Genomic DNA, 26,999 nt, shown 5'->3' on the forward strand with positions numbered 1-26,999 from the left:
TTAATTTAAAAATTTGTTTGGTAAGTAATAGAAAAAATAACAAAGATAATACAATAATTAATAAATGTAAATATTTCATTAATTAAATTCCTAGGAAAAATTAAATTTTAAGTTATACGATTCGAGCCAAAAATTTTTGGGTCAAAATATTTATCAAGTATCGGTACAAAATAAAGTCGTTAGCTTCATATTAAATTTAAATCAACAATTAATACTCGGCGATATATTCATTGTTCAATCAAATTTAACCAAAAGCTAACGATTTTTCTTTAGCTGTGCTTACTGTGAAAATTATTCGTGAACTCAACTGAATCATTTACTTCATCGAAAATCTTTGGATTGACAAATATATGTTGAGTTAACAAAAAAAAATTAAATTTCTCGGAATAAGTACTATTCCTTTAACCCAAGAATTTCCGTATGTTCTAACTAAGAAAAAAAAGTTTTTAAATCAAGAGAAAAATTTATTGGGAAAAAAAGGGAGAGAATACATAGAGAAAGGAGGAGTCGTCAGTATTAGCAACGGCAATGGGAGTAGTTTGGTGCTCGCCACTAGATGGCGCCTACCACTTGTAGTGTCCCTGGTAAGAAACTTATTTTAAAAGTGTTATATTCCAAACTTGCAAGCAATGCCGATTCCATGGGTTTTTGTATTTTTTATTTTCCCATATTTAACGCAGATCGATTATTTCTATTGTGTAAAATATAAAATAAATTTCTACTAGGTAAAAGTTCTTAGAACGGGAAATAGTAAATACTTAAAATTGTAATACATTGTAAAATACAATGTAGAAGTTAAAGAAAATTAATAAACATAATTTGAAACTTGAAACAATGCCGATTCTATTAAACCTCTGTCATACGACATAGCGACAAATGTCTGTTTTGATGGTCAATATTTTTGGAATATTCTATAACGCATGTTTTATACATCCTGTTTAATACAATGTGCGTTTAGAAATAACATATATATTTAAATATATAAATACGATGATTACGTTCGTGGACAATCGTTACGTGCTTTGAAAAATTCGCAAGTATAAAGAGTTTGATGAAATTTATCTAAATATAGAATTGATTGAAATCTTTTTTATTCAAAATAATTGAAATTTTCTTTTTTTGATAAAATATAGTTACTAAACTATTGGTTCTATTGATAACCAGCCGCTCTATTTTTGTATTTATAGCCAAGATTTGAGGTTGAATAATGCGAACTGGACCTCAATGAAATTGAATTCGCCCGAAAAAATACCAAGTATGATTATAAAATATTCAATTAAAAAAAATTTAATTTCTATACAGTTAAAAATTTCGTTCTATTTATTTAAATATAATGTTACAATATTCATTTTCGAATGAGAACATTTTTTATAGTAAAAAAATATAACAAATACAGAAGATATTTTTCATTAAAATGAAACAAGTATTTATTATAGCGTTTCAACGTGGGCACGAATAAATTTGCGATTCAAATATGGCCAAAATTTTCATGTACTGCACAAGTGCAACAAAGATAGTACTATTCGTGGACTTGAGTATAATAAAGAGGAAAGTGCGAACCCCTCTTTTAGGTTTATTGAATTTACTGAATTGTTATCAATTTATTAAATTAATATTTTCAATATTCTCTTATTGAATTAAATCATTTATTGAAGATATTTGACAAATGTTCACGCTGTGCAAAAATTTGATGTGTAATTTACTCAATTCGAAGATATACAAAAATTAGGGTAGAAATATCAGTTTGGGAACTGAGCCTTAAGTGGACAATTGATATTTTTCTTAAACATATTAAGAAAATATGAAGACAGTTATTCGATAAATTTTTAACTCCCCTAAATTCACTCCATCACTTTGAGTTCCGGAGTTTTGATATTAAAATATACTCGCCTTCGGAGAGAATTTAACTCCGAGCTCTCTAAAAGTAAATGAGCGAAATTCACTAGCAAATAGTGAATATTTACTAATTTTAACTAATTGAGTTTTAGAAAGAGGGAATTAAATAAAAAATTTGAATCATCCACTCCGTATTCACTTCAGATTTAACCAGCGTTTACTCTGCAAATTCCTTATAAGAAATAATTTAGGACAGAAATATATTTCTGTTATAAATTTAGTTTCTAAAATACTGTTAATATTTGAAATTAATCGATCAAAATTGAATTGAAAAATATACAGAAAAAAAGGATTTCTTGGCTCAAGAAACATTTTTCATTATGAAATAAAAACAAAAATTTTCTTAGGACTCCAGAAAATTTTTTCTCGCCCTACGATAATTTTCTCTATATGATAGTAAACTTAGCAGACATTTGAAATTTTAAAAAATTTTTTTTAACAGATAAATAATGAAAAAAAAATATTTCTAAAAAAATGCACATGTCGGAAATTTCATAAACTATACGTGCAATTTTTCAAAATATTTATTTTTTTGTTAAAAAAAATCGAAAAGTTTTTAAATGCCTGCTAACTTTATTGTCATTTTCTTTATTCATTTACAATTCAAAAAATTTATCACGCCAAGGAATCGGTTTTTTTTCTGCGTAGTTTTGAGATAAACGCGTTTTAAGTTTCGACCAGTAATATATTGACAGTCAAAACTTAATATTTTTTATACTTTTTTTTTAGTCTGCAATCCGTGGAATTAAAGTTTCCCTAAAAAATGTTTTTTAAAAGAAAACAAAAATGGAATTTTTTTTTTAAATTTCCATTCTGTTATATTTTACTTGACCAAAGTTTTTCTATTTTACCGACGACGTGAAAATATGACGACTTGTAGATGTCGCGAATCCTCCAAAAAATAGTTGGAGCAAAAATGGCAGGAAAACAAGTCTGTTGTTTTTTAAATAATTCGAATAAATTTTTAATAAATAAATTACCTATTTCTGCTGTAATTTCTCGTAGTAATTCTTCATGGGAACCTAAAGATGTTGTCACCCACACAGGCCAAGTAAGTTATATCTTTTTACAAATATTTCATGTGTATATTTTTTTTTGGTTACGTCAGTTTACACTTATTTTTATTTTATAAAAATATTATTTGTATTCAAATCAATGACTGAAATTAAAATTTTTAGAAATTCGATCCCGAGGACAGAAGATTAGTACGATTTGTTGATAGACCCAAGGAAGTTAATGAGAGATGGGCAATTAATTTGATTGATGAAGTTCCACCAGAACCAAGACCTGATCGTATTGTTTCTTGTGATGGAGGTGGTGGACCTCTTGGACATCCCAAAGTCTACATTAATTTGGTAAATTTATAAAACAATTAAATATTAAGGGTAATTATAAATGGTGTTCCCCCTCTTCATTAAAAAAAACTTAATGATCTTGAGATGTCATAACTGTAATTATATTTTGTAGGCAAATTTTAAAAAAACGGATAATCTGAATTTTTTTGCTGATTATTTTAAAAATAACTGACAGTTTTTATCAACTAATCATTTAACTGAAGTTGAAGAATAAATTTCTACGGCTCTCCCTCACTTTGTCTGAAATTACGTCTCATCCAAAATATATCAGATGAAATATCTCAGTCACTAATATCTAAATTTTACATTTAATAGTCGCGTAAGTTGATATTTTTACATTGAGGTATTAGTGGCTGAGATATTTCACCTGATATATTTTTACTGAGATGTCAAGAGGACTCGCCAATTTTGACTAATAGATTTTACATTTTAAGTTTAAATTTTGACTAAAAAAATATGATACTGAAGTTAGCAGACGTCTAATAATTTTGGGATTTTTTTTAGACGATAAACCATAAAAAAAAAAAATATTTGACAAAATTGCTCCTGTGGTTTTTAAAATTTTCTACGTGTGCATATTTTTATTTTATTTTTTTGCAATTGATTTGTTGAGAAACAAAAATTCAAAAATTTTTAAATGTCTGCTTTCCCTTCAAACTTCAGGATCATTAAAAAATTCAGCAAATCCCTGAGTAGCACAGAGACAACTTTGATACGTCAAAGATTTCTTTTAAAAAGAAATTTAGTAACTTGAGTTCCAGTGGAGTCTTGTGAACATGATTCGATGCATATTTCAAAAATTTTATTTTTGCTAGTTACTGTGTTTTGAAATTGGGCAGCAGAGAAATCTCAGTGAACCCAAAAGTCTCACTGGATTTTTTATAAAGATTATAATTCAAAATTTTTAAATGATTCTGAAGTTAGCAGACAATTAGCAATTTTTGTCTATAGGTGCATTTTTTAAAAATATTTTTTTCTTAATAATTCATCGTTTTAAAAAAAATCCAAAAATTAGTAGACGTCGGCAAACTTCAGTATCATAATTTTAATCTATTAGTCAAAATTTACTTTTAAAATTTATTTAAACTTTCAATTTATGAGTGTTATTTTTACATTAGTCTATTTAACAAAATTCGTGCCACGTTCTCATTTTTTTGCATCAATGCTTTAATTTTTTTTTCTGACAAAATATAAATACAAATTATAAGATTTCAGCCTTTTAATATTTTAAAAAAATTAGTAGGGGTCACCACTCAAAATTAACTAGAATAATTATAAGATTGGTCGTTAAAAATTAAATTTTCTCAGACACCCCATGAAAAGCTTCTTTTTAGTGAAAAAATACGTGGGGAATTTGGTTTTTTCTTTTTAAGTAAAAAGAACACGTCAGGACGTCAAAGTTCATTTTTCGATGCAATCGCGGTTTTTTTAAATATCTCATGAAATATGCAAATTAAAAGAAAAAATTATAGGAACAATTTTGTAGGAAATTAAATTCTTGACAAAAAAGGTCATATTCATTTTTTTTATAAAATGTGTATTTGTGAAGATATTTTAAAAAAACTTTTTTAGATCTTATCAATTGAGCATTTTAAGGATTACGAATTTTAAAAATAACATTTTTTCTTAAATATAGACAACTTCGTTACTCGTAACATATCAATCATTAATGCTTGTTATAGATTTTATATACTTAGAAAAATTTTATTTTCAAAATTTGTAATCCTTAAAACGCTCAATTCATGATCTAAAAAGTTTTTTTAAAATATCTTCATAAATACACATTTTATAAAAAAAATGAACATGACCTTTTTTGTCAAGAATTTAATTTCCTACAAAATTGTTCATATGATTTTTTCCTCTAATCTGCATATTTAATGAGATATTTAAAAAAAACCGTGATTGTGTCGAAAAATGAACTTTGATCGTCCTGAGGTACGTGTTCTTTTTACTTGAAAAGAAGAAACCAAATTACCCAGGTATTTTTTCACTAAAAAGAAGCTTTTTATGGGGCGCCTGAGAAAATTAAATTTTTAACGACCACCTTAATAATTATAAATATTAAATTATTTTTTAGGATAAACCTGGAAATCATATTTGTGGATACTGCGGCTTGAGATTTTACAAGGAAGATCATCATCATTAATTTATAAATAAATCAAGTAAAAAATATTTATATAGTAAACAAAAATAAAAATATAGATATATAATGTACAAGTGAGTTAATTTAATAAAAATTTATTAAACTCTTATTTTACATATTTATTACTAGCATTAAATAAATAAAATTTACAAATAAAAAAAGCATTAGTATATATTATTTATAAGGCTGTTTTTTGACTGTTCATACCAAGCGGTATCGCTTTGAACTCCGTTTTCATACACAAAAATTCACCACAAACGCACATGATTGTTGTTGAGACAATATTCAAACACCACCAACTGAATGTCGTGGGAAAACTTGAATTGTATATCCAACAAATAATCAAATGAATTAAATGAGCAGTGCAAGCAAAATCGAGGCATTGTTTTGTCCTCTGTACCAACCACCAAAGTGCCATTGATCCAATCAATGAATTTATTATAAACACAGCGATAACTAATCGCCCACCGTGATCTCTTACATGGATTTCTTTGTATTGAAATGCATAATCAAGTGACTTTGTTTCGCCCAATAAAGTTGTTAACATCCATATCCACACCCCGAGAAAAAAGTACATAACTGTTTGCACAGCTATTATTTGTGATATTATTAGTATTGGATCCCATGTTGTTTTACGAAATTGTCCCGTTAAATTATTCATTATTTTTCTTTATAAATTTAACTTCATATTAAAGTATCACTGTCATAAATTTATTTTCCTTACGCCTGAAATCACAAATTTTTTTATTAACTAATTTACTATTAATTTAACTTTTCATTAATTTGGTAAAAAATTTAAGAAATTGAGTGTCATGCATTCAAATACCGAATTTTCTTATATATAAAAAATTTTTTTTGAGAAATACGTTGACAAAATAATCAGAAATTAATGTCACCAAAAAAATATCTGCTAAAGTCTGAGCCGCACGTAACGAAATTTCGAATTTAAGAATTCAAATTATTTATTAAATAATTACAACAGCGATTTTCGTGGCTTCCGACTAAAAGTAGAAGACGAACTTTCTCGGAAGATTTTCATCATCAGAGTCTCATAAATATTTAAAAAGTAATTGGGATTCTTAAATTCGAGATTTCGTTAGGTACGGCCGAGCATTAAAAGACGACACAAGTGACGACAAAAAAGTAAATTACAAATAATACTCAAATAAGTCATTTAAAGTCTTCCCAAGTAGCACAGAGACAACTTTAAGATGTCTTTTAAAAGGACAAGACAAATTTTTTTTTTGTTCCAAAGTCATCTTTTTTGGTATAAATACGACATGCAAATGTTGGTTCCGAAGACAGAAGAATTGTGTTGTTTTTCCTGTCTTATTTCAATTAAAAAGTCATTTAGATGACTTTATTTTACCACTATTTGTAATTTACTTTTTGTCGTCACTTGTGTTAAGTCATTTAAACAGTAGGGTGGGCCGAAAATCCGCTTTTTTTGAATTTTTACTATAAATACCGAAAATATTTTTCTTTGTACAAAAAAAAAATTTTCGGAAAACAAAAAAAATTTTAGGTCGTTATCTTAGGCTTGCCAAATCCCGCTAAAGTTAGAAGTTTAAAATTTTTTTCCAACTCATTTTGATTGGAAATTTAATTCTCCACAAAAAAGGTTCTATAATACAATTACGTAAAGTTGATAGTTACTGAGATAATTGCAATTTTGCTCTAAAAAATGAAATTTTTCAAGATATTATTACTTTTCAAGGTAAAAAATAAATTTTATCATAAAAATTTCATAGGAAATTCAATTTTCTACAAAGATCATAGCGATTTATGGTGAAAGCCACCAAATAACGAGAAATGTGACTATCTAAACATAAAACTGCCAGTTTCTGATTAACTATAAATTTCAAATTTTTACCAGAAGGCCAATTCTGTAAGAAATTTCGATTTTCCATTAAATTTATATGAAAAAATTCATATTTTACCCTGAAAAAGTGATAATATCTTAAAAAATTATATTTTTTAGAACAAAATTGCAATTATCTCAGTAACTATCAACTTTACGTAATTTTATTATAGAACTTTTTTTGTGGAGAATTAAATTTCCGATCAGAATGAGTTGGAAAAAAATTGTAAACAACTTCTAACTTTAGCGGGATTTGGCGAGCCTAAAATATCGACCTAAAATTTTTTTTGTTTTCCGAAAAATTTTTTTTTTGTACAAAGAAAAATACTTTTGGTATTAATAATGAAAATTCAAAAAAAGCGGATTTTCGGCCCACTTTATTAAGCAGACATTTTTTCGGTGACATAATTTTCTGATCGTTTTGTCAACATATTGCTGCCTTTTCGATAAGTCAAAAAGCAGCCTAAAAACTGACATCTTATAGATGTCACAAAGGCAAGTGTGCTCTTTGGGTTGTTTAATTGAATTGACTTTTTAAAATTGGAAAAAGAACATGATCCTGAAGTTGGCAGATAATTAAAAATTTTTGGATTTCTCTTTCAATAAATCAATCAGAAAAAAAAACAAAAATAAAATTATGCACATGTAGAAAATTTAAAAAACTACAGGTGCAATTTTTTCAAAATTTTTTTGTTAATAATTTACTGTCTAAAATAAAATCTAAAAATTATTAGATGTCTGCTAACTTCAGTATCATAAAAGAACATGAATTTCCTATGATTCCTTATTTAAAAAAAAAAATAGTTTGGCTTTCAGATAAAATATAATTTGTCTTGTCCTTTTAAAAGACATCTTAACGTTGTCTCTGTGCAACTTTTAAGCAGGTATCGTATAAAAAAAAATATCGTAGTTTTAATTCGAATAAAAATAATTTACGGGTTATTTTAAATATTTAAAAATTACATGTATGAATGCACTCAATTGAAATTAATCAATATACTTACTATTTATAACATTAAATCGGAGGTTTTTAATTTCATTTAAATTATAAAAATACCCAACAAAATTTTCACTCCAATTATTTACTTTAATCATTTGCTCTTTTATTATTCCAATTAATTATAAAATTATATATTTTCAGTTCAAATTTTTATATTCGACTGCTTCATAATTTAATTTTCAAAAATTTCTCCATCTGCTACATCCCTACAACAAATAATTCATGTTATTACTCCAATTACCCATTAATTTTCATTTATTTGTACTTACAATAAAAAATGTGTTTAGATTTTTTGAATTTTCAAATTTTCACGTTATAGTTTTTTATTCAAATTATCGCTCATTAAAATTAATTCCTACAATCATGACATTTAATTCTTCATATCTTTTACAAATAAATCAGCAAATCTCAAATTTAGTTAACAATTGTTTGTTTTAATTTCACCTTTAACCTAAATTCTGTAGTTAACAAAAATATTAAACAGTTTCTATTAACATTTAATTAATTTACTCTTTTAACTCGCGATTAATTTTTACAAAACTAATATTCAATACAAATTTATTATTTATTTATAAATATATCATTTCAAATACTTATTTTTTAATAAATATATCAACAAATGACGTGTATTACAATATGTATTATAAAGGTGACTTCATACTGTAAAAAAATTGTTGCTTTAATTTTATTGGTTAATAAAATTAAATGACACTGAAGTTACCCGAGGTCTAATAATTTTTGAATTTTTTTTAAAAGCAATAAACTATAAAAAAAATGTATTTGAAAAAATTGCACGTATAGTTTTTCGAAATTCCTACATGTGCTTTTTTTTCTGTAATTGATTTTTTGAAACAAAAATTCGAAAATTGTTAATTGTCTGCTAACTTTAAAACGTCAGGTGTTATATTGGCCAATCAAAAATTCAAATTTTTTAAGACGCAATACATAAAGATTAATAACTTATTTTTTTTTCATATTTTCATGCTTGTGGGCTTGTACTTAGGCGGATTTACACCGGTACCATAACCCTATAACTTGTCCAGCAACAGCTGTAATTGTTTAGTATGGAGGGTAGAGGTACCCCTACCCTAGCAGACCTGATTTACCGTGAATTTACGGTATTTTTACCGTAAACGTACCGTAGAATAGGTAAAATTCGAGTAGATTTACCGTAATTTACGGTAAATCGGTATTTACGGTGGATTACCGTAAATTGTGGTGATTTTACCGTAAATCACGGTGGGTTTACCGTAAATTTATGTAAAATGAAATTCCCTACAAAAAAGGTCTGATTAGTTTCCGATTAATTGAGCTTAATAAATTGATATATTTTTTCGATTTAATATTTTTACTTTTGAATTTTCTAACTGACGAATTAATAAATATCTGAAAAAAATCAGGACAGAGTTTTGAAGGAAATTTAATGCTCTACAAAAAAGGTCTCTTAACATTTTTTGCTAAATTCACTCCTTCGAAAGTTATTCACGTTATTGAAATCGTTTTAACTCAAATTCAACCTTGAATAACTTTCGAAGGAGTGAATTTAGCAAAAAATGTTAAGAGGTCTTTTTTGTAGAGCATTAAATTCCCTTTAAAAATTTGTCATGGTCTTTTTCAGATATTTATTAATTCGTCAGTTAGAAAATTCAAAAGTAAAAATGTTAAATGGAAAAAATATATCAATTTATTACGCTTGATTAATCGGAAACGGCTTGTCTGACGAAAATTTTCAATCAGACCTTTTTTGTAGGGAATTTAATTTTACATAAGAATAAGTGGAAATGAATATTTTTTACTCCAATGTTTTAGCAATTCTGACGTCAAACATCAAATTATGAATTAAAATTAAAAACAGCGATGATAGACCTCTTAAAATTAATATTAAGGGCTCAAACTTTCATGAAATTTTTTTTTTGTCATTCTGAATAATATTTTCGATATAGCTATAAAAAAAAAAATAGTCAATTTTTTTGGCCCAGTCTAATCTATATATATTTTGAGCCAATGTTAAAGTCTATGACCGGCTGCCTAGTGGTTAGGGGCTGAGTATTGGTGCTCTTACCCTAGTTGCATTGAAGAATGTCACAGTAAAAGTAAATACCCAGGCGTCTACATTAAATAAAACTGTCAAAATTTTGAACTAAATATTAAATATATTGAACGCTGGTTGAAAGAGCGATCCAACCTTAAATCTAATTCTCAAGATGATCCAACAGTACATTCCGCATTGTCCACCAACGGCTGTATGATCGCAGCGAGTATTGAGTCGATATATAAATATGATTCACTTTTAGAAAAATGTACTTATGCCAATGGAAAAAAATACATGAATTTCAAGGAAGAACATTCTGAAATTGTGAATAAAATAATGAGTATAGGTGTGGAAAATATATGGATAATATAAAGAAAAATGTTTCTTACTATATTGACACATACTTATAGTAATAAATAATTATTATAATTATCTACCTAATACTATCATTCTAATTAATTTCGTATTGATAAAATCTTGTAATGATTATAAATTACGTAACATCAAAACTCAAAATGTCGTTACCGTAAAGTGTGGATTTTATTCTACACAGAAAGAATTTAATTATATTATCTACGGTACTAAATTTTTTATTTTGACTTTTGAAATGGTAGCTAAATTTTTCAGTATAACAATAATTCGCGCCCTTGATACCAAAAGGGCATATAAATATTATTTGCCTTTTTGGCATTCGAATAGAGATAGTGATATTACTATCTCTTTCTATCTTTAATTCATTATTTGAAAATTACTTACCGTAATTAGACGGATAAAAATGTCGTAAATTACGTCAATTACCGCAATTCGGATCCGCTAGGGTAACAAATAGTTTCTATAGTTTTTACAACCCTCACAAAAAACTGCACCGACACAATCCGAGTTTAGTCGAAGCAAAAATTAATTGTAAATTACTTATTTTAATGAAATATCAATAACACATTAAAGAATTACAAATTGAGCTTACTTAAAAAATATTAAATCAATTTAAATACTTTTTTTTTTTTAACGCAATGCTTTATTCAAATATTTTTATTCTTATAAATTTAAATTGTATAATTTAAGCCCGCCGTTTATTTGTATAAATATTTTTATCAATTACATCATAGAAAAATTTATTATTATAATTTTTTTAATTGTGGCGACAATCGGTATGAAAGAATCCAATACGAGTGCATACGTTGTCTGAAGGTGATAATGAACATCATGGTGGGAATAAAAGAGATATTGGCTCACCAGGAAGCGGTGACGATAGTGGCGCGATCATTGAAGCCAAGCAAACCCTCGGTGATGTACGAATCGGTGAAACTGGTGGGTGCCGTATGTCTGATATCAAGCGACAGCCAAAAGAACTTTCTGGACGTGATAACGATGAACGGCGAGTTCAAGGGCCGTGAAAGGTTCCTGTCGATTGTCCAGGGACTCATGAACAAACAGATGTTTTGTCGCAAAAAATTATTATTATTTTTTTTTATTATTATTATTATTATTATTATTTTTGTTATTATTATTACTACTATTTTAAAGAAAATTTTTTAAAAAAACCAAAAATAAATACAAAAATAAATAAATAATAATAAAACAGCAGTCTTCTTTTATTTTTAAGGAGGGCTCCGCTGTGGAAAAGCTCTCATAAATTCTGATAAGATATTGAATATTTTTTATGAGAATCTATGAGCTTCGAAAATATCTACGAGATTTAAAAAAATTCTCATATGAATTTTTATGAGAATCTATGAGTCAAAGCTTTCAATGTTTTTCTATCATGATTTCCGTACTAGATTTTTAAAAGAATGAGTAAGATTTTTCAATTTATGAGATTTTGTGACTCGAATTCCGCCAACGATTATGAGATTGAATAAGTACTTTCACTTCTATAAGATTGTTACAGTTTATTCTAATGTATTTTCAATAAGAATTGATCAGGCGAATTCCGATGTTATAATACTTACAAAATCTCAATAAGATTATTTTTTCATACGAAATTTTCAGAATTTATGTTTTAGTAAGAGTTATCCTAGGAGATAATATCTTATTGAATATCATAAAATATTTGTCATATTTTATGAGAAAATATTTAACATGTATTTCTTCGAAATTTTATGAGACTGAATCAGGAATCACATGGACAAATGCAGACCTTTTTCTCATAAAAATTTTATGAGAATTAGTAAGAAAATCTATAATCGAATTAACTTGTAAAAACTTGAAAGATTTAATTTCAATTTAAAAGCTATGTGATTTATGAGTTTTTGTAAGTTTTATTTAGAAGGCTATTACTTATAAAATATTATGGAGTACTTATGAGATTTTATAAATAATTTCCATTCACATAAAATATTAATTTTATCAGATTCATTTAAAAATAATTGCTTAACTTCATTTTTTTTTTACAAGAATTTACACCAGAAATACTAATATTATAACTTTTTCTTGTACTTTGAATATTTTAACTGTTCGGAGATGAGTGAAAATATAAGTTTTTATGTGATTTTTTACAAACCCAGTAATGTATCTTGCCCCATTTTTTTTTTTTGGTGCAAGATACATTATTTTTTTGTAGCAATATTGCATTTTTTTGGTTAAATAGAATAAAATTTCTCGGAACAAGCACTATTCTTTTTACGCAAGTATTTTTGTATTCTCTGGCCAAAATAACAAAAGCTGCTTAAGCCAAGAGAAAAAATTTTTTGGGAGAAAAGATCGATATGGAGAAGGGGAAAGTCACCGGTGCTAGCCAGCAGCAGCGGGAGTAGTTCGGTGCTCGCCACGAGATCGCGCCTACGACATGTAGTGTCCCTGGTAAGACATTTATTTCAGAAGTGTTATATTCCAAATTTCAATACGATTTTATTCGAATACTCCTCTGTCATTTAACGGATCAACAAGTACCTATTTGGGTTGTACTATAGTATATCCCATAATACATCATGACTTTAATATTTAATATTAATGTTTACTTGAGTAATTTTTGATGAATAAATAAACTGACTCAATTTCATAGATTTTTCGTGAATAGATTGCTAAGGATTTTCGGCATAAATACTCATACAAATATTCTTGAGTATACATACTAAAAACTTTTTGAATTCATGCTAAAAAATCTATGATTACTTCAGAAATCGTCTCATACAATCTTATTCATTTCCAAAATCTACTCAATTGTAAACTTTACATTTTTCGAAAACTTATAAATACTTATAATCACAATATTACAGCTTCTGTTTCTTATAGATTCTGATGATTTATATGAGAGTTTCAAGAAAAATTTTTTTTTGATATCTCTCTTTCGGCCCACAACTGGGCCCTGCGCAGCGCTTTCCGAATATCAATCGGTTTGCCTACGTTCATCCGGAACTCCTCCTCAATTGGTTTAAGATCCGAATTAACCTTTACAAGTTCCGTTATAACTTCGTGGAATTTCTCCTCACTAAGTTCTATATCATCCTGTTAAAAAATGTAAAAAAAGTTTGGTAAATCCAAAAGTGCACGACTCTTAATGCTCATTTGCAAAAAAAAGAAAAATGTACGATAAAAGTTTCAAGGACAATTTTTTTTTTCCTTTCTAATACACTAGAAATTTAAATTTCGCTCCGAAAAATAGTCAGATGTATTTTTTCGCGCAGACGTGACTGGTTAGACGAAAGTATGTGTAAAAACCATAAATAGATATATAAAATAAGTTAAGTTCTTGTTATAAATTATAATTAAACGAGGCTGAATTTGATGGCCATTTATGACACACTTCTTCTTCGGCCCTAAAATGATCTTTATAAAAAAAAGTGATCCAAATAATGGCTTTTTTCTCGAGTTTGTGTGTTTACGGGTTACGGATACTTTTTCTACTGCTTGACGGGAAATTGACAGAAAAATTAATTTCTGTTATGACAAAACGACGTATCTCGAGATACGTTTTTTGTATCGTAAGAAACTAATGCTTGTTTTGATAAATAGATGAAATTGTTATGACAAAACGCTGTAACTCGAAGAATTAAATTTCCAATGTAAAAAAGATACGTTTTTTTTTCATTTCCTTTATACGCACATTTGATCAATATTATTGGCATAATTAATTAAATTAGTAAAATTTTGATGATACCCTATTATAAAGTGACACTAAATAAACCTTTTTAGCTTTTTTACGACAAAACAGCGTATCTGGAGATACGTCGTACCTCTACCCTCCATAGTACTGATATCGGACCTCAACGGCTATGAAACCAATTGTATAAAATCTTGTAATGATTATTAATTACGTAACATTAAAACTCAAAATGTCGTTACCGTAAAGTGTCGATTTTATTCTACACAGAAAGAATTTAATTATATTATCGACGATACTAAATTTTTTATTTTGACTTTTGAAATAGTAGCGAAATTTTCCAGTATAACAATAATTCCCGCCCCTAATACCAAAAAGGCGTATAAATATTATTTTATTTTATTCAATAATACTTTTATATACAAAATATGACATTTTTTTTAGTACGGAGTAATAATTGATTAATACGTAATTACAAATCAATCTCATAAGAAGAATCCATTTCCAGCCGCAGGATATCTTCATCGCTAACTTTTAGAAATTTATCGATAACTTCTGAATATTGTTCTCTAGCTTCGTAGTACATTTCTTCGTATTCCGTACCCTTGATGAGTTCTCTTACACTTGGACATTTTTCAATGTTTCGAATCAAATCTTGTACTGTTGTGATAGAAAGCACACGGATCTTACTAAAGTCTGATCCGTATTCTTGTTTGAACGTTTTACCACTAGGCATAATCAGTTCGATCCCTTTTTTCACATCGGCTTGTAATTTAATAACTTGTTCAAGTTGTCTAAAGGTAGACTTTGCAGTTGAACAGCGAAATTTAACCGATGTGATATCTGCATACAAGCGCAAACAGCCATGTTCACAACTGCAATCCTTTTCGCCTTCCTGAATATATTACAAAATATTAAATATTAACGACAAAGTAAAAACATGTACTTATTTTATTTTAATGATACTGAAGTTAGCTGACGTCTAATAATTTTAGGATTTTTTTTAGAAATAATTAATTATAAGAAAAAATTGCACCTGTAGTTTTTAAAATTTTTTACATGTGTATATTTTTTGTTTTTTTAACAAAAATCCGACAATTACTAGTTGCCTGCTAACTTCAGGATCATTTATTTTAAAAAATATAATTATAAATTATCTTAAACTTACCCATATTTCTCTATTCATGTTTTTTGTTATCCTTAAAACTTTCGACAACCGTTCCAATTACTGATTGAACGTGGAATTTTTATGATCTAACCTAAAATAAATATTTTATAACATTCAGTCCAGTAACTTATTATTAACATACTCAATAAAAAATAATATTTAAAAGTATACATACAATTGTTTGGATAAAATAACTTGTACGGGATAAAACGGAAATATAAATTTTTCAAATGCGTATGAGACGAAGATCACTTGCAGTTACAATTGTGCGACATTAAATGATTATAGTTGAGTCACCAAAAGAATGGGCTTTTCTCCCATCATTTTTCTACAATTAAGTCATTACTGCGCATGCGCGTTAGCGCAAAGCCATGGACTTTATCATAGCTAAGTAGTGGGAGAAAAGCCCATTCTTTTGCAGACTCAACTATAGTAGTGATGCGGAATGACCGTCATTTTGAGTTTTGGTCACAAGACGGTCCGCTGACGGACCTAAATTGTGACCGACGGACCTAAATGACGAGCCTGTTCGCTGACGGTCTTGTGACCATGACATGACGGTCAAAAAATCACCTGACGGTCAGCTTCACATCACTAATGATTAGTAATGATTTACATTGCTGCCCAGCTGTAATGAGACATAAGTTAGCTGACGTCTAATAATTTTCGGGTTTTTTTTTACGACAAAATATGAAAAAATAAATATTTCAAAAAATTGCACCCATAGTTTTTTAAATTTTCTACATGTGCATATTTTTAGTTTTCTTTTTTTTTTTAAATTTAATTGTTGAAATAAATAATCCAAAAATTGATATTTGTCTGCTAAAGTTCAAAATCGTACAGCCGTAACTTCCCTGGTGGAAATTTTTCGGACTTTTCTCTAAATAACTCTGAAAAAGTCTTTAGAACTTTAGAACTGAGTTTTTCAGAGACAATTCCGAAAAATTTTTACCAGGGCTGTTACAAAATTTGTCTATGAAGGGGCTAGAGCCATTGTTCAAATCTGAAAGACATTTTGTCGATGCAAAATATTTGATATGCGACAATGACAAGTTGTCGAGTAGAAAATCTCGTTAAAAAAAAATATTGATGAATAAACTAAAAGTATAAAATTTCAAATTTGTATCAGAAAAAATTTAGGAATCGAAATATTATCAAAAAAAAAAAGGTGATAGTAAAGTTAGCGGACATCTGAATATTTTTAAAACTTTGAAATAATGAAATAAATTGTATATAAAATAAAAACAAAAAAATGCACGTTTGGAAAATTCAAAAATTTGTACGTGGATTTCTTTTAATTTAATTTAATTATTTAATTTTTTTTAAGTAATTAAAAAATTGTCTTATGTCTGCTACATTTACACCCATGTAGAATTACAATAATTTTAAATAATTGTTACATAAAAAAAATTGCTCTCTAAATATTATCTCAGAATCTGCAATTCCTCCAGCTGTAGAATTAATATTTACTTAATTAATTATTTGCAATTAAAAAAAGCACACCTGCGCTTTCGCGCTTGAGGTGTGCAATACAAAACTCATTTTTTAAAATTATTATTTCTTATGAGTGTGAATTTAGCAGACATCAGTCAAATTTTAAATTATAAATGAGAGTAAATAATTTAAAAAAATTTCAAAGAAATGCATTTATTAATTTTCAAATTTTTTAAATGCGCATTTTTTAAAATTTTATTTTATCAATTATTTACTCTATTAATTAATAATTTTAAATTTGTATCAAGTCTGCTACATTCCCACTCATTATTTCTTATATTTACTGGTCATTAAATTGCTATATTTAGACATATGTTTTGATTTATTTTCAATAAATGAATTAATTACAAAATTAATTATCACACAAAAGTATCGCGTCCCTAATGCCAAAAAGACATATGCTGCATATAGATCTACCATAAAGCTAAAAAGGCATATAAATTTTTTTTTTTTTTGCTCAATCGCTTAGAAATGATTTGAAATGAATATTTTGATAATAAAAAAAATTAAAACCAAAAAGGACTATAAATATACATAAGCCTTTTTTCTTTTAGGCACAATGATCATTAATGCCAAAAAGGCATAAAAAAAAAGTATATTACCATGAAGTTAAACCCGTGAATTCAAATTTAAATATACTAAAGTAAAAAATTAAAGTCCAAAAAAATTTCGAAATTTTTCAATGAGTTTTGAGTAGCTGTATTTATGTGGATAATGGTCGTATCATGAATTTAAAAAAAAAAAAAAAAACATTTTGAAGCTCGACGATTCTAATTTTCAGATTTTTCGGTGAAAACTTTTTAGGAGCCACTTATCGCTTTAGAATCACGACATTGATCAAAAAACAAAATTTTAAATATTAATGCCAAAATGGTCTATAACAGCAATCATATGCCTTTTTGGCATTAATTTTATTTTTCATTATTCAGTTAATGCTAAAAAGGCGCATAAATAAAAAATCATTAAAATATTAAATTCATTCATTTTTTATTAATAAATATTTAATTGAACCAATTCATTGATTTTATTGATTTTTTATTTATACGCTTTTTTGGCATTAGCTAAAAAATTAAAAATAAAATTAATGCCAAAAAGGCATATGCTTGCTGTTATAGGCCATTTTGGCATTAATATTTTAATTTTTGTTTTTTGATCAATTTCGTTACTCTGAAGCGATAGGTGAATTAAAAAAAAGTTATATGTCTTTTTGGTATTAGGGACGCTCTAGAGTGTAAATGTAGCAGACATAAGACAATTTTTAAATTACATATAAAAAAATAAAACTATTAAATTGATAAAATAAAAATAAATGCATGTACTGATTTTAGAATTTTAAAAAAGTCCATTTTTCAATTTTTTTTTATTAATTTTAAATTTAAAAAATTGTCAGATATCCGCCAACTTTACTGTCATCAGAAAAGTTCTGTGTGATCTGTAGTCAGCAAAACAGATTTTCAAACATAAATTAATTGCAGCATTGAGAAAAATTTTCCATATTACATACATACATATATATTTATATATCATTTCCTCCTTTTTTCGCAGCTATCAACAAACCGAGAAATTATGCTGATAAAGATATCAATTTTTATAAAATAATATCTAAAAATAAATGGAATAAATTTTTGTATTCTAGTTTCCTCAAACTATTTAACTCGCAACTCATCAAGTTCAAACTCTAGTCAATCATAAATTCAAAAAAAAATCTATGCAATTTATTTTATTTAATAAAACTACTGATTGGTTCTTCAAAAGTAAAACGTCATTACGACGTCATCGTGCCACTTTATGCCATCTCTCTCCCCATTCTTTACATGACTCAATTCAGTACACGAGTTCCCACATTTAAATTCTCAGTATTTGACGTCATTGAGTATCGCTTCCGTGGAATTTATATCCAAGGTTTTGTCGGCCTTGTCAATAAGCTCAATCACCAGAACCCAAGCAAACTACAGAACTACACATTTTATTACTAAACAAAATTATAGTTCAGTAGGCCACGTCAGTCCTCAATCCTCAGTTGCTTTCAGTCGGTCGTTTCATAACCCGCAGAAAAATCAGTTATCGAGTCACGTGAATAAAATATTATTTATTTTATTTGTTTAACCAGATATCAAATCAAATTTTAAACAGTGAGTATTTTATAAAACAAATTAATATATTATTTATATATAATCAAATTAATTTACAATATATATACTTGTAAAATGTATATTTATAAAATTTATCATGACATATGTATGTATGCAGTTTGTTTTGTAACAACAATTTGTCAATAATTAAATCATTTTTATTTTTAGGCACTAAAATCTAGGCATCATGAGTTACAATTATCAGGTAAAAATTATATTAGATCTATTTTTTATTTATTTTATATTTATTTCTCACTAATCATTACATATTTTTTCTAATAACACGTAAATAAATGAATGACAATTAAGTAGTGCAACAAAAGTAGATAAATATTAGGGCGCTTCATTTGAAACGAACATTTTTTTTTTTAGCGGACACAAGAAAATCTTGTTGTTTGTTGAAAAAAAAATTTCCTGAAAATTTCAGCTCTTAATTTTAATTTTAAATACTTTCTATCGAGCATAAAAGTTTTCCCATTTAAAAAGCATGTAAATCGAATAACTTTTCTTTTAAATTAAGGTAAGTGACCCCTCTATCGGCCAGTTAAGCGTATTTTTTTTTTTTTTTTCGAATTAAGAATTAAAATATAAAAAACCAATTCATGTATAAAACAGTGATAGAACCTTGAAGCTTATATATTTAACTTCAAATTAAAAGAAAATATATGTAAAAATATTTATTAGAAATTAAATAATAAATGAAAATAACTTCAATTCCTGATGTCCCCTCTATCGGCCTGCCTAGATCCCCTTTATCGGTCACCTCTTAGATAAAATTTTAGCTGATCGGATGTATATAATTTATTTACATCTATTCTAAATATTTATATTTATTTTGAAATGTAACTCAATCAATTTGATTATTTATTTTGATATTAACAAATTAAATTGACTATTTTGCATATAAATGCTGATAACCTCAAAGAAAATAAAACTAAGGTGGCCGCTAATGCATACAGAGGTAATTTTCTTGTATCTATATTCGGCCACCCTATTTTTAATATAAATTAGGCAAAAATCATTAAATTTTTAACTCCTAAAATTACTATGAAACAAGCTAATAAGATTACAAAAAAAAAAATCGGACTTTTATTGTTATTTTTAATTAGTAATCGGTTATTGAAAAAACAAGAATACTTCTCCCTGATAAGAAATCACCAGAAATCGCATCTGACGCACTACTATTTTTTTTTAATTATAAAATGAATTTTTACAATAATCAAAGTACGTTTAATCTAAATTAGATTAATTTTGCTTTTTTTTTAAAAACTATTTACGCATGAATATGTACTTATTGTGGAAATATATCGATTTTTCGACTAAGTGGCCGATAAAGGGGGCCTGGCCGATAGAGGGGTCACTTTTACCTTACTATAACTCGGCCTGATTTTAAGCTATCGTTTTGAAACCAGTTTTTATTTGCAGATTAATTGCTGCTTTTTAAAAGTAAGACGATTTTGGTCTAACTTGATTCATGTTGATTGTATCAGCTCCGAAAGTCAATTTTTCACTGTTTTTATTTATTTTTGTTAATAGTGAAGAAACGGCTCGTCTTACAAAAAATATGCATAAGACCAATCTTTTAGCAAATTTTGTCCTCTACAAAATTGCTTATGACACTTATGTCGCTAAAGCGCACTGTTCACGAGATAAATGCATTTTAACATTTTACAGTAAAAAAGATTAGTACTAAGCCTACAATTTTTTTTAATGTAAAAATGCATGTATCTCATGAACAGTGCACTTTAGCAATATAAGTGTTATGAACAATTTTGTAGAGGACAAAATTTCCTAAAAGATTGGTCCTATGCATATTTTTTGTAAGATGAGCCGTTTCTTCACTATTAACAAAAATAAATGAAAAAAGTAAAAAAGTTGACTATCGGAGCTGATACAATCGACATGGATCGAGTTAGACCAAAACCGTTTTATACAATTTTAAAAAGTAGCAATTACTCTACAAATAAAAGCTGGTTTCAAAACCATTGCTTCAAATCGGGCTAAGTTATAGTAATTTAAAAGAAAAGTTATTCGATTTACATGCCTTTGAAATGGGAAAACTCTGATGCTTGAGAGGAAGTACTTAAAATTAAAATTAAGAACTGAAATTTTCAGGGAATTTTTCTCTCAACAAACAACAAAATTTTCTTATGTCCGCTAAAAAAAAAATGTTCGTTTCAAATGAAGCACCCTAATAAATATATTTTCATTTGAACTTAAAAATCCTAAGGGTCCACCAATGCCGTTCCCAGGACAAAAGCCGACAACTTTCGAAGCACATCCTGGTGCATCTTCTGCCCCTGGAGCTCAACCTTATCCTCAAAATAACTATGGATTTAATCCAGTTCCAGCGCCATTTAATATGCCGCAACCTTTCGCGTCTCCATACCCATCAAATCCGTACCCGCAGTCTACTAATCCATCGATGCCTTATCCAAATCAATCAGACTTTTCTTCTCCTTATCCTTCTAATCCTCCGAATGCTGCATATTCTTATCCTATGAACCCTGGACAAGCTTGTCCTCAAAACCCTGCACAGTTTTGTCCTGATAAAAATTCAGGGTTTCCAGCACAGCCTTACGCACCGCAATCTTACCATGGCATGACTTATCCCGGCCAACCGGCTATGAATCCTGGCATGGGTCATTCTAGTCCCCCTAGCATGAATTATCCCAGCCAACCAGCTATGAATCCCGGCATGGGCATGAACACAAACTATCCTGGAAATGCTAGTTCTCACACTAACGCTTACCCTGGATCCTATCCTGGGGGTCAAGGGGCAGGAGGTTATCAGTCTGCTACTTCGATGGCTTCTATGTCATCTTACCATTCTTCTGCCTCTGCCCCCAAGATGTCTCCAGTAAATCCAAAGGTGAGACTGACCTTTTTTAATTATATACTTCAATTAAAGTAATTAGCAGTATATTGTGTGACAAGGGATGAAACAAAAAGATTGCAGACCAGGGCCAAGTTGACTGACATCACCTCCAGTCTGAAATAGAGTTTCATCCTGAGTTACACCGTATTTTTCATGATTACCTGGATTTGAATTTGAAGTTTCAGTGTCAGCAGTCAGTCAGAAGCAAGTTTATTTAAGACCGAGGTGTCATCAACTATTAAATTGTCATTTGGAATTTATAATTGAGCAGAAACTATAAATACTATTCATTATTGACAGTAATTTTTATAAAACAATCAGTCAGAACTGTCATTTATGTAAATGAAATTAAGGGGGGAAAAGGGTCTGAGATACAATAAAAAAGAGAATATTTTTGTGATTTTTTTTTTCAGAGTACGTTCTTTATTAAAATTCTTAAAATTTGTGACATTATTAATCATCATTCCAAGAATATTCTGCTAAATTTTCATAAAAAAATATTGAAAAATAAGCCAGTGGTAGTGGGGAGAGACAAGTCACCTTAAAAAAAGTCGCCATGCGGTAGGCAGGATAACTCATGACTGCTTCATCTGAAATCAAAAAACCAAAAAGATTTTTTTAGTACATAAATTTATCTTGGATTTGAACGAAGGAATAAACAAAATATTAATTTTTAAATTTTTGGTAAAGGTGCAATAAAAAAACTCTGATTTTTACCAAAAATTGCTCCTTTTGTTTAATCAAAAAATAAGTAGTTATTGAAGAAAAAAAAATCCTTCGTTCAAATCCAAGATAAACTTATGTACTAAAGAAATCTTTTTGGTTTTGTGAGTTCAGATGAGGCAGCCATGAGTTATCCTGCCTACGGCATGGTGACTTTTTAAGGTGACTCGTCTCTCCCCACTACCACTGGCTTATTTTTCAATATTTTTTTATGAAAATTTAGCAGAGTATTCTTGAAATGATGTTTAATAATGTCACAAATTTTAAGAATTTTAATAACGAACGTACTCTGAAAAAAAAATCACAAAAATATCCTCTTAGTATTGTATCTCAGACCCTTGCCCCTTAAACAAATGACAAGTATCAGAGTTTAAATTGCGGAAGCCTTCAATCAACGGGCAGAAACTTTGTTCCCTCGGGACAAAACAAGTTTTTTTCTGCCCTCTGATTGGGCATTCACAATTCCCGCATTTGCTAATATTAATTCCCGGCATTGGACTGAAATTCACTTCTTCCGACTGGCTGTCCAGACACTGAAACTTTAAATTTCGATGCTGGTATCACGAAAAAATATTAAAATCCCAATTCCTTGAAAAATTCCCAATTATTTATTGATTTTACACAATTTTTTTTTTTTTAACTTTTTCTTAACAAAACACAGACAATTTTTTTATAATTCATTTAAATAATTTTTTATCAATGTTCTAATTTTATCTGTCTTATGTCAATAATTAATTGAACTTCATTCTCAATTAATTTTTTTTGATTGCTGAAGAATTAAATTATATTTTTTTATTTATTAAGACAAAATTAAAAAAAAAAATAAATAAATAAACGACTGATGGTCAGTACACGATCTAGTTTAAATAGTTCTTGTATAACCATTGATGAATTAATTACAATAACCCTGATAGCCACCCTAACCGTAAGTTAACTACAAGCTACTGCCGTATTCTAAAGGCAACTTAAAGGAAAGTGTTGGAGAGCAAACAGTTACCTTTAAGTTGACAGTGAATTGTCTGTTAACTTGAATTCAATTTAACTACAAGTGTTACTGTCAGACAATGACGTTAAGTTGATTGAAAGTTTCACTTCAAATTGACGGCAAGTTCTTCTATCAAATTACATTCAGATGACGGCAGTAGATTTGCATCAACTTGCACGCAAGTATTATCCAGTCAAAGCTTACTAGAAACTTGTCGTTAAATTAGCCGAAAACGTTTCACTGCAGAACTTGCTGAGCAAAGGTGTGGCTATCAGGGAACTCTTTTTTTTTTTATTAAAAGAACTATCACAGCGGAAAATTGAAAGAACATTTTTTTTAATACTCATACTTTCAAAATTAATTTTTTTACCATAGCCATCTCCAACGGTAGTACCATTCCCTGCTTTCAATCCTCGAGAGGATGCTGAAGTTCTTCGGAAAGCGATGAAAGGATTCGGTACTGATGAGAAAGCGATCATTAATGTCCTCGCCAACCGAACAAATCTCCAGAGACAGGAAATAGCTTTCCAGTTTAAAACACTTTATGGAAAGGTATATATGTTCATATACACATACTATGCAATTTTCGTATGGGTAGAAAAACATAAACGATTTTATTTGGCACAGCCTACTATATAAAATCTCGTTTATGATAAAATTTTAATCTCTGATGACTTGCTAATAATTAAATTATAAACATTTTAGGATTTGATAAAAGATTTGAAATCTGAGCTCTCTGGAAACTTTGAAAATCTTGTCGTTGCGATGATGACACCGATTCCCAATTATTATGCTAAAGAACTTCATGAAGCCATGTCTGGAATTGGAACTGATGAATGTGTTCTAATTGAAGTCATGTGCACGATGTCTAACCAAGAAATTCATATGATTCGCCAGGCTTATGAATCTAGTAAGAGTTCATATTATTTTTAAAAATATGTGGATATAAAATAATTTTAAACCCATGTAAAAAAAATTTGTTTCAAAAAGGTTCCAAAAAAGTTCGATAAGGGGAAATTTTGAACCTGAGACAGATTAGAACCTGAGTGGAACTTTTTTTGAACTTTTGTAATTTTGGAAAAGTTAAAAAATCTCGAATTTCTGACTTTTTTATCAACGTTTTTTTGCTACAACTCAACTCTACTCAGAGATTTTTTTACTCAGGTTTATCTCTACTCAGTCATATTTTTACTCAGCTTCAACTAAACTCAGTTTTTTTTTTCTACACAAATTTCGCTTTATAAAATCCTAGAGAAATTTTTTTTTAACCATCAAAATTACAAAAGTTAAAAAAAAGTTCCAATATGTCTCAAGTTTAGAAATTCCACGTGTCGAAATTTTTTGTAATCTTTATGAGACGATTTTTTTTACACCGGAAGTGTCCGTGACTAGTTTAAAATTTTATGCAAAAAGTTAGAATTTTAAAATAGAATTAAATTCTGAATTTTAGTTTACGGACGTTCGTTGGAAGATGATCTTCGCCAAGACACTTCCGGTAGCTTTGAACGTTTAATGGTGTCACTGTGCTGTGGACATCGTGATGAATCATTCGAGGTAAACCAAAGTGCTGCAATGGAAGACGCTAGAAGACTTTTGCAGGCCGGAGAATTACGTTTTGGCACTGACGAATCTACTTTTAATGCCGTTTTGGTACAACGTAGTATTCCACAATTGAAACAAATATTCGCGGAGTATCAAAATATCACTGGAAATTCTATAGAAGATGCCATTAAAAATGAATTCAGTGGTGATATTGAGAAAGGACTTCGTGCTATTGGTAAATATTTATTTTTTTTTAACTTTCCGCTAAGAAAATTGCAACTTTTTTTTTTCACATTCACAAGACCGTGAAGTTAGTGCTTACAATATTTTTCATGTTGTTTTTAATATATTTTACTATATATTTACAGCACCAATTTCCAGATCTTGCTCATTACTATTTTTTTTTTTTACGTAAAAATAAAAAATTTAAACTTTTATTCAATTTATTGGCATTCTCAGGCAATACCCCCCCCCCCCATTTTAAACATTATCCAATGACCTTGGACTGTCATAACTATTAAAATATTTTTAATTAATTAAAAAAACATTAAAGCATTAATTGAAAATTTAAAAAAATTCGAAATGTCAAATTTTTTAGAGTAAAATTTTCATGTCAAATTTGTTTCAACTCCTAATTGATCCAAATTGTGAGTATGTTTTTTTTTTCAAATTTACATCTCATGAAAATTGTCACCACGTTGTCTTTTTTTCAATTAATCCTTTAACTTTTTTTTTAATTGATTACTAATTTATATATTAATATTTTAATACGGTTATGACAGTACAAGTTGATTAAATATTTTTTAAAATTGTTTCTAATTTTGAAATAATTATGTTTTTAATTAACAGCTGTTTCTATTAAGTATTAATTTATTAAAGTATTAAAACTCCGGAGCAGAGTGAATGCGGATTTAAATATAAACTTTATTTTTCCAGTTCAATGTGTAAATCATCGTGCTGGATTTTTCGCGAAACAACTTCACAAAAGTATGAAAGGAATGGGTACTGATGATCGTAGACTCATCAGACTTGTCGTTACACGCTCTGAAATTGACATGGGAGAAATAAAACAAGCATACATTCAACAGTATGGAAAATCATTAGAAGATGCCATTTCTGTAAGTCAATTTTTAATAAAAATGTTGCTAATAATTGACGTTATTTAAAAAGAAAAAAATTATTAAATGATTTAATTTAATTTTTCTAGGATGACTGCTCAGGACATTACAAAAAATGTCTGGTGGCATTGGTCGCTTAAATGAAAACTAAGTACTTATCACAAGGGTATTTTGCATTTAATCAGAAATGATCGACAATTATTCAAAAATATTTAATTCTGCTTATTATCTAAATTAATTTAAAAAATATATTATGAAGTATTAAAAAAAAATAAATTTGTGCCAATCAAAAGTGAAATTATGTTTAGTGTTAAAAATAGAATCGTCAATTTCGAAAAAGGTATCTCTGAAAATTGATATTTTTCAGGAGCAGAAAATATTTTTTTAAAATTATTGAGTAGAGATCAAATGACATGACACTAAAAGTGTAGTAAAGGTATCAAATATATACTGATTTATTTAGTACATAAAAAAGTACTACAATGATAAAGAAAGTTTATAAGAATGGGCTTCCTATTGATATCAGTTCGATAAATATAAAAAGTTGGAGAGAAAAAAATCTTTTTTGGAATTGACAAGTAAATTGAAAGCGAGGCCTTCTAATTCAAAACGTCGCAAATGTTGGAAAGTAAA

General features: G+C 28.1%; 4 protein-coding genes across 5 annotated transcripts; 2 read left to right on the forward strand and 2 right to left on the reverse strand.

Annotated features, from left to right (window-relative positions):
• Nucleotides 1–2,778: 2,778 nt before the first annotated feature.
• Nucleotides 2,779–5,503, forward strand: LOC130674749 (NADH dehydrogenase [ubiquinone] iron-sulfur protein 6, mitochondrial). The gene is made up of 3 exons (XM_057480171.1): nt 2,779–2,947; nt 3,075–3,251; nt 5,329–5,503. The coding sequence occupies exons 1-3, from the start codon at nt 2,813–2,815 to the stop codon at nt 5,395–5,397; spliced, it is 381 nt and encodes a 126-aa protein (XP_057336154.1). The 5' UTR covers nt 2,779–2,812; the 3' UTR covers nt 5,398–5,503.
• Nucleotides 5,330–8,831, reverse strand: LOC130674748 (protein SYS1 homolog). Its single transcript, XM_057480170.1, has 3 exons — nt 8,525–8,831; nt 8,260–8,461; nt 5,330–6,120 (listed from the first exon to the last, which is right to left on the reverse strand). The coding sequence occupies exon 3, from the start codon at nt 6,053–6,055 to the stop codon at nt 5,573–5,575; it is 483 nt and encodes a 160-aa protein (XP_057336153.1). The 5' UTR covers nt 6,056–6,120; nt 8,260–8,461; nt 8,525–8,831; the 3' UTR covers nt 5,330–5,572.
• A 5,841-nt stretch (nt 8,832–14,672) lies between these two features.
• On the reverse strand, nt 14,673–15,832 carry LOC130674586 (uncharacterized). The gene is made up of 3 exons (XM_057479951.1): nt 15,670–15,832; nt 15,495–15,585; nt 14,673–15,221 (listed from the first exon to the last, which is right to left on the reverse strand). Exons 2-3 carry the CDS (start codon nt 15,510–15,512, stop codon nt 14,799–14,801), a joined length of 441 nt encoding a protein of 146 aa, XP_057335934.1. The 5' UTR covers nt 15,513–15,585; nt 15,670–15,832; the 3' UTR covers nt 14,673–14,798.
• A 2,973-nt stretch (nt 15,833–18,805) lies between these two features.
• On the forward strand, nt 18,806–26,999 carry LOC130674505 (annexin B9-like). 2 transcript variants are annotated; one of them, XM_057479849.1, is made up of 8 exons: nt 18,806–19,120; nt 19,289–19,325; nt 21,351–21,992; nt 24,082–24,258; nt 24,412–24,616; nt 25,157–25,483; nt 26,185–26,366; nt 26,456–26,999. In XM_057479849.1, exons 2-8 carry the CDS (start codon nt 19,308–19,310, stop codon nt 26,504–26,506), a joined length of 1,602 nt encoding a protein of 533 aa, XP_057335832.1. In that variant the 5' UTR covers nt 18,806–19,120; nt 19,289–19,307; the 3' UTR covers nt 26,507–26,999. The 2 variants fall into 2 exon arrangements, with proteins under 2 accessions (XP_057335832.1, XP_057335833.1); XM_057479850.1 differs by lacking the exon at nt 21,351–21,992 and having other exon boundaries at nt 18,812–19,120.

The sequence above is a fragment of the Microplitis mediator genome, chromosome 9 (genome assembly GCF_029852145.1).
Source record: "Microplitis mediator isolate UGA2020A chromosome 9, iyMicMedi2.1, whole genome shotgun sequence".
NCBI lineage: Eukaryota > Metazoa > Arthropoda > Insecta > Hymenoptera > Braconidae > Microplitis > Microplitis mediator.